Source organism: Xiphophorus maculatus, chromosome 3 (genome assembly GCF_002775205.1).
Source record: "Xiphophorus maculatus strain JP 163 A chromosome 3, X_maculatus-5.0-male, whole genome shotgun sequence".
Lineage (NCBI taxonomy): Eukaryota > Metazoa > Chordata > Actinopteri > Cyprinodontiformes > Poeciliidae > Xiphophorus > Xiphophorus maculatus.
In genome coordinates this window covers 11688990-11696796 of record NC_036445.1, presented here as the reverse complement: position 1 = coordinate 11696796, position 7807 = coordinate 11688990, and the positions used below count along the sequence as shown (strand labels likewise).

Sequence of the window (7807 nt, the reverse complement as noted above, 5' to 3'; positions counted from 1 at the left end):
ATGTTCACCTGTGCAACGTGAAGCACATCACCGTTAAATGGTTTCTATTTAGTAAAAAAAACAAAAAAAAAACTATAAGAGTCAGACAAAATTCCTCCACAATGATGTAAAAGGCTTCTTGTCAGTTTTTCAAAATCGATAGCAGTTTCTTCCAGTAGGGACGAGACTACCAGCAACAATTATAGGACAATGTGGATGCAAAGCTTTTTCCTCTTAATACATGGGATTCTTATTCTATTAAGAATAAGAATCTTATTCTTCTGTTAAGAATATTCTTAACAGAATAAGAACCCCATAAAGATTAGAAAAAAAATAAAGATTAGAAAAGACTCAAAACAAGCATCATTCTGTTGTTGGTGCCTCACGGAGGCGAATACAGTTTCAGAAATGAACTCAGCCAGAGATTTTCTTTGTAATCGTTTTATTACTCTCATTGTTCCTGAAGGAGCACAGCACAATATCAAGACTTTAAAAAAGCAGACAGAAATGCAGGTTGCCATAGTGATGCTATGAATGTCCAACCTTGCATACTGCTGTGAGAATGTGAAAAAGGAGACGAGAGGAGTATTTTTGTGCACTAAAAAAACCTTCAAAAAGATTTAAAGAATTATTTAGAAATATAAGGGCTGAACCTTGGATAATAAAGACAAACTAGCAGATCAAATGTTCTTGTAAAGTGAACAGTTGATGTGTGGAGAGAAGCTGTGTGACGAGTTTATTGGGAGCTGCTGCAGATTGTTAGGTAACTGCTGATAAAAGGGAGCAAATGGGATGTGAGACTTTATCTTGAGCTGTTTTTCATCAGATGACCCTTGTTTCAGCAGAACAGCCCACGACATCGTAAAAATGAGCTCAGCTGTCAGTGCAAGATACAATTTAAGATCAAAAGGCACAAAAATTAATACTGCCTCCAATTGTTGAGAAGCTACAAGATATTATTTGCATTCTTTTATAGGTTGTTGAATGCCTCTCCTGCTAATCGAAATTGGAGCTGAAGGTTCTTGAGTGTTTTATAACCTGAGCAGGCCTGCTTACTGCAGGTTGGTCAGACTGCATCTAAAAGTTTCTCTTTGCTGTGGAAAAAAAGGAATTCATTTGACAGATTTATTAAACAGATCAATAGGTTTTCCCGGCTTTCAAACCATACACCCAATCAGATTTAAAAAGGCGTGGCAAATGCAAACTGATGGTGTCATCAAGGGCAAGTTCATGTAAAATACCACGTTTCGTGCTCAGATAACGAGCTGTTAAAATGAGAATCTCCTACAGCAACAGTCTTCAGTCAGAACCCTCTTCATATTTGTTGCAAGACTGACTGCTACAGGAGATCCTTCCTGCCAACACCATCAGCATCCATTATCTCTCAATTTAAAATCAGTGTACAACACGTCACTTTACAAAAAAGTTAATTAATCCAATCAGACATCTGTTCCAACTGATCCCAGTTATCAAGCCTGGCATCCAGTTCAGATTATTAATGATTAATTGACTTAAAAACGTTTTCTGTCAAAGAATACCCAGCAGATAGCCTAGACTCATTAACTCGCAACATTTACTCCTCCTAAGCATGCAGTGACCGTGGAGAGAAAAAAACTCATCTTCAACTGGATGAATCTGTTCAAAAAGAACTGAACTGAACTGAACTGAATAAAATTGAACTAAATAACATCCAAAACTCATGCAATGTCAGTGTCACTGGAAAACATTGCAGTGACAACATATGTTGCAACGAATCCATATTTTTCACTGATCTTCTTCTTTTTCTCATCTTAGTGCTGCTGACCAATCCTCAGAACAACATGACAGTCAACAGAACTTATCAGAGATCTGAGAAGGAGAACTGTAGATTTGAATACGTTGTGAAAGTTTTTCTTAAGTATTTGAATTTATCTCCACCGCTTCAGAGGTCAGGACCCAAATTATTCCTGCATGAGGAAGTTTGGATGTTCAGAACCAACCAAAATAAACAAACAAACAAAAATCTGAGAAATTCAAACTGGTTGAACCTTTCCATGGACTGAGCGGTTCCTGAGCAAGAAATATGTCTTTACTTCAAAATCTACACCTTTAAGATTTTGCTGAAATTTGCCTCTAAATATGTTTAGAGGAGTCAAGGCACCAATTGCCAAGCAAAGCATGGAGGTGGCAGCATAATACTGCGGAGCTAAGTCACTAGAATTGCCGCATTGCAGAAAGTAGATACTTTGACTTCACCCCAAGCACACATCCAAGCTGATAAACATTAAACTTCAGGAATGGTTGATTTCATCCTGGCGGATCTTTGTTCAAAAGCTGGAAACTAATCAATTTAAAAGAACTCTGGTGAGGTCAAAAAGCCAGCCAGAAGCTTGTTGACAGCTACAAAGTGGTACAACCTGCTAATAATCTTTATGTTCGAGAGTTTATATGCACATAGTTAAGCTTGTATGAGTAAATCCCAGATAAATTCAAACATGTTCTCCCAATTCTCGTTTTTAAGTTTCTTGAAGTTGTCTAAGAGTAATTGAAATGGAAAAAAAAACAAATTAATGAATGAATTTGTAATTAGCGGGTTTGTTTTTAAAATATTAGCTGCTTTGCTGTTGAAACCTTGATATTGATCCAGGAACTTCAGTTAAATCAGTTGAAATGTCTTAAAGCTAAAGCAAAAATTTATCTTAAAAGTGAAGTAACCCCATCAAACATCCTGTGTGTACCTGACTTCATCAAGCTGGAGCTTGGAGCTTGTGTTTCCAGCTCGTATCACAGAGGGTGGACTTTGCACCCCTCTTGTCACGGACAGTGTCAAACTTCAAGGTTCAGCCAGCACAGTGCTTGTTCTGACCTTTTAATGCCACATCTTCTCACTGGAGGTGATTAAAGTCTGAGTAATGGTGATTAACTCATCCTGTGCCGCTATAAAAGCCTCTGACATTCTGAGAGAGGGCACCATCAAGTCCAAGAACCCCAGGAGTGAAGGTGAGTCTCCTTTTCAAGGTGTTTAGTTGTATAATCATAGATCAGAGCTCTTTACATGTGCAGCTGCAGAAAATGCCCGGAGCACTGCTTAGAGAGCTGATTTTTTCTCTGTTTTTAGGTTTGTGCTACTCCTCCGCAGCCATGAAGTTCTCCCTGGTTGCCACTATTCTTGTTGTGCTGGCTGTTGCTCACGGTGAGGCATATTTACAGAAATATTATCACTATATTTACACTTAAACCACATGCTGCTACATTAAAATCCCTAAAAAATAAAAGTTTAGGACAAAATAAAAGCGTGAACACTAATTTCAGCTGAAAAGTAAACTGTCTCCTGAAAACTGCTTCAATCTCAGGCTCTGAGGCCAGGTCGCTGGTGAAGCGTGAGGTCCAGGCAGAGGTGGACAGGATCACCCAGCTCCTCAGGGAGATGTCCGCCAGCGTCACCACGGCAACCCAGGACATGGTGGAGAAGATGAAGGCTCTAGAGATGACCAACAGTGCCCAGTAAGATAACTTCAGCTTTAGTTTGGACAGAACACTCAGAGGAATGTTTCTGTTGTTAAGTCATCTGATGACAGTGACTGATGGAAGTGTTTCACCTGATAATATAAAATATGCATTTTTCCGGGATCTCATGAGACCAGCATAAAGTAGTGCATGATTGTGAAGTGGTAGAGAAAAATCAACATGATTTACATGCTTTGTCTTCAGAGTTAATCAGAGTTTATAGAACCACCTTTCACTGCAGTTCTTTTGAGGTATGTCTCTGCAATATTACATATAGCAAAACCACTAAGCTGATTGCCCAAAACCTTTGGTAAGAAAGCCAGATTTCTAATAATTATCTGTAGTACAGTCCTCGAATGTTTCATAAAAGATTTATGCAGAGAGAGAAATCACACATCAGAGTGAATGCAAAGTGCAAATTTTCTTCATTTCTAGAAATTACAGCACAAATACTATGGCACAAGCATTTGTCCCTCCTTTCTTAAAATAGGGGGCCTGTTTAATGATCTACTACTAAATCACAAATTTGTGTCACATGGAAAAGTCATGTTCTATTGACTTTTTAGCAGACATTAGACTGACCCCCTGGGAGCTCGAAGAAAATCGGAAAAGGAGGATGAACGCTATGAATACAACAAAACAAGATTCACCAATACTACAGTCTCTACCACCTTTCCACATCTAGAAACTTTACTTTAAAATCGTTGTCCTCTTTTAAATAACGGCTCAAACTCAATCGGATCTGATGGGGAGAATTTGTGAACATAAATTTAGATCTACGTCATGAATACTTTGATTGAAACCACTGACCTATTCTTTACTTATCCTTTATTTAGCTAAATCAGTATTACAATCAACTTCCCACAGCATGATGCTGCCATCATAGTGTCTCAGAATAGACACGATGTGTTGAGGAAATACCCTTGCCCTCATGTTTTCTGCTGGCTGAACGTTTTGCTTTTGTAAAGATCAGATTTGAGGAGTGCAGGGTTTAATGGCAGCAGAGTTTTCCCACCTGAGTTGGTGATCTCTGCACCTCCTCCAGAGGTTCAGGCCACTTTGCAGTTCCTCAGATCAACAGACTTCATAGAAAATCTGGATAATGCAGATTACACGAAACAGAGAAGATCTTTTGTATTAATTAATATTACTGCTAAGTCCAGCTTGTTGCACTGGATTTCATTTGTTGCTGTAAAGGGTGATGAAAACACATGTACACCGCACTTTTCAGATTTTTATTATTTAAAAAAAAAAATCCTTTTCAGTTAGCTTTACAATTGTCCACTACATTTTATCTGAAGAAAATACAATATTGTTTTAGGTCGTAACTTGACTTAAATACTTTAAGAAAAAAAATCATTGAATAATTTCAAAATCAAAAAGAGACAGTTCCCACTTTACAAATTTGACTTTATTTTAATGTTTGCGTCTTGAATATTTCTAAGACATTGCAATATGAATCATATGTATAAATCTTTCTCAATGTTTTCATGTTTGACCTCTGGTTCTGTTCACCACAGGACGTACATGGAGGACAGCCGGGCGAAGATCCAGCCTCTGGTGGAGCAGGTCCAGTCCGAGGCGGCCAAGCTGCAGGAGCAGGTCAAACCCCTCATCTCCAACATCGAGGAGCACATCCGGCCCCTAACCGACGATTTCAACGCTCAGGTCCTGACTGACAACCTCCAGAACCAGGTGAAGCCCCTGACCAGCATGATGGAGAAGTTCCTCCAGCAGGTGATGGAGCAGTCCAAGGCCCTGCTGCCACCCCAGTGAACGCTACGGCTGGACGAATACCCGGAATGGACTGGAGCGCAGAATCTGCTCTGAACACTAAAGACTTTTCTGTTTCAGTTTCACTGAGAAGCTTAAACTTCATCATTAAAGTTTTCTGAAAGTCATCAGTTTTTCCTGCTTTTTATTCACGTTCATGTTTAAGAAACTAAAAGGATCAGATGATAAAAATAAAATAAAGTAAATCTGCATCTGATCAACTCAGTGCAATAAGATGCATCTCCTCTAAGCTGCAAGTTTCCGACTTTTCCTTCATTCATGGTTCAAAGTGCTGAAGGCTTATCAAACTCATCGGAGTCCTGCAGTATTTCATGCAGCTCCAGCCATGCAGAATGCTTTAAAACACAAATCTGTTTCCTCAAAACATGGTAAACAACTGTGTGAAAACTTTAACACATTTAAAGAACATAAAAGAATCATTTTTAGTGTTTGAACATTTAACAGCTTATTTTATACCTAAACAGTTCAGTTTTCTGCAGAAAATCCTCAATGTGACTGATTACAAATCCTCAAGTATAAACACACTCTATAAAATAATTTTTCATGGGAGGATTGTTTTAGTGTGCTTGTGTCTCAAAGCAGGGAGGGAGACAATGACTTGTTGTCTGTCTAAAAGCAAAACAACAAAATCACTAGTCTTCCACTCCACTCCGGACCAACTGGACCCCTCACGCATGTCTTCAGATTTTATTTCTGCCCATTTTAGTGGAAATGTCAGGAATTTAAATGTCATTCCTGAAGCGAACAGAGGTGTTAAGACAGGGCGGATGTTGAGGGAACCTTGGTGGCGGCTGAAGGCCGCAGGCTGCAGCTCCGCAGCAGAACTGGCAGTCCTGATCAGCCTTCTCCTTGTCCTCGCAGAGATTAAACCAGCCGGCTGGCACACCTTTCAGAAACATTCTGCTCAGACATGACAGCCTTTCACTCAACAGCTTTCATTCTTCAAACCAGCAGTTTCAAGAGTCCCAGCATTCACCTCTGACCCCAGAATTCTGCTCGACCTTCAGTTTCTCTGATTCAAACACTCGATTCAGAGACCCGGTGTGTGAGGATAAGACTGTGTCCTGCAGGAAGGACGACATGGGTGAAGCAGAGCCAGGGGTCACTGTCAGGGTTATCTGCTGCTCTCATCCCAAGTTTGGTGGTGACCATGAAAGCTGGAACAGAGAGAGAAAACAGCGTCTGACGAGAGGTTCTGGCACACAGATCGCCGAGCTCAGATGTCCATCTTTTACACAGCAGGAATAAACGGTGCAGGAATCAACCCGGAATCTAAGATCTTTACCTGAACAAACAATTATGCAAATTTTAAAGGTCAGTTTTTCCATTTTTATATCCACTCAGGAAAATCTGTAAACTTTATGAATTAGTCCATATTTCAGGAATTACATGTCAAATATTCTATTTCCCTTCTGCTCGGGACGGTTAGAGGTAGTCGTTAATTTACAAAACACAAATGAATAGAATCATCGCAAAGATTAGTTGTTAGGAGCCGTACAAGGCTAAAAAAATGATCCATTCAACCAGAAGGACTTTGCATCCCCTCCTTTAAGATTCCCAATTAACTCTCTAAAAGTGGCTGCATTAATTTAACATAACTGATGGAAATGGTTCAGTTTAATGACATCGACGATTATCGGATATTTATTGCAGCAGACGTCTGAATCGAGCCTCTGAGCGCAGACCCACAGGCGATTGTTTCTCACTGGCATTTTGCCATTTTGTTAAAGCTTTCATTGGAGACATGTTACACCAATGGGAACATGCAGCACTGATGAATGCATGCTGTATAACAGGATGTGATATATGCAGCTTATGCAGAAGCTCAGACTGTAATCTCAAGTGTTTTAACCAATTAAATTCTGTCATAAATTTTAATGTTTGTAATCGTTCCAGTCATCTAGTTTGTTGTCTAACCTTGGTTTTTGTGACCTTTAAGTCTTTTTGCTTCTGTTTTCTGAAAAATAAATGCTTAGCAGAGACGCACCAATCAGTCAGCCGCTGATCGGAACTGGCCGATTATCCCTTTATCGGCTCTGATTGGTGAGCTGATGAAGGGATGGTACAATTGTTGCATTGTTTGACTATTTATTAAATCCATCAAAACTAAGAACAACCAACTTTTTGAGTCTAATAAAAATCAGATAAAGGCTTCAGGATGACAGCTTTGATGGAGAAACTGGCCCAATTTTGTAAGTTTTTAATTTTTGTTAGATTATCTTTTTTCAGGAAACTTGAAACACTTTTTTCTCATGCAAAAATAAATAAATAAATAAAATAAATCATGCAATAGGCCAAAATCTGAATCAGTTGTAGAGACCTTAGAGAAAACCAGATATAGTCAAAAACCAGTAAAGGTCTGATTGGTGCACCTCCAATTACATGATTTAAAACTGCCAACTCACTGGACTCTGCTCCTGAACTACCAAGATTTTGTTTTTTTGCACTCACTTCTGCATGAATTCAAAGTATGTAACAGTTTTCAGCATGCATGATGGGAGATTAGTGTTACTGTCAGTTTTAATCATGATTTTTGTTCTAGTTGTAG

At 39.1% G+C, this 7807-nt stretch overlaps 1 protein-coding gene across 1 annotated transcript; it reads left to right on the top strand.

Annotated features, from left to right (window-relative positions):
- Positions 1-2845: 2845 nt before the first annotated feature.
- Positions 2846-5366, top strand: LOC102230377 (type-4 ice-structuring protein LS-12-like). Its single transcript, XM_005801819.3, has 4 exons — positions 2846-2958; positions 3077-3151; positions 3312-3462; positions 4986-5366. The coding sequence occupies exons 1-4, from the start codon at positions 2871-2873 to the stop codon at positions 5239-5241; spliced, it is 570 nt and encodes a 189-aa protein (XP_005801876.2). The 5' UTR covers positions 2846-2870; the 3' UTR covers positions 5242-5366.
- The last annotated feature ends 2441 nt before the right edge of the window (positions 5367-7807 follow it).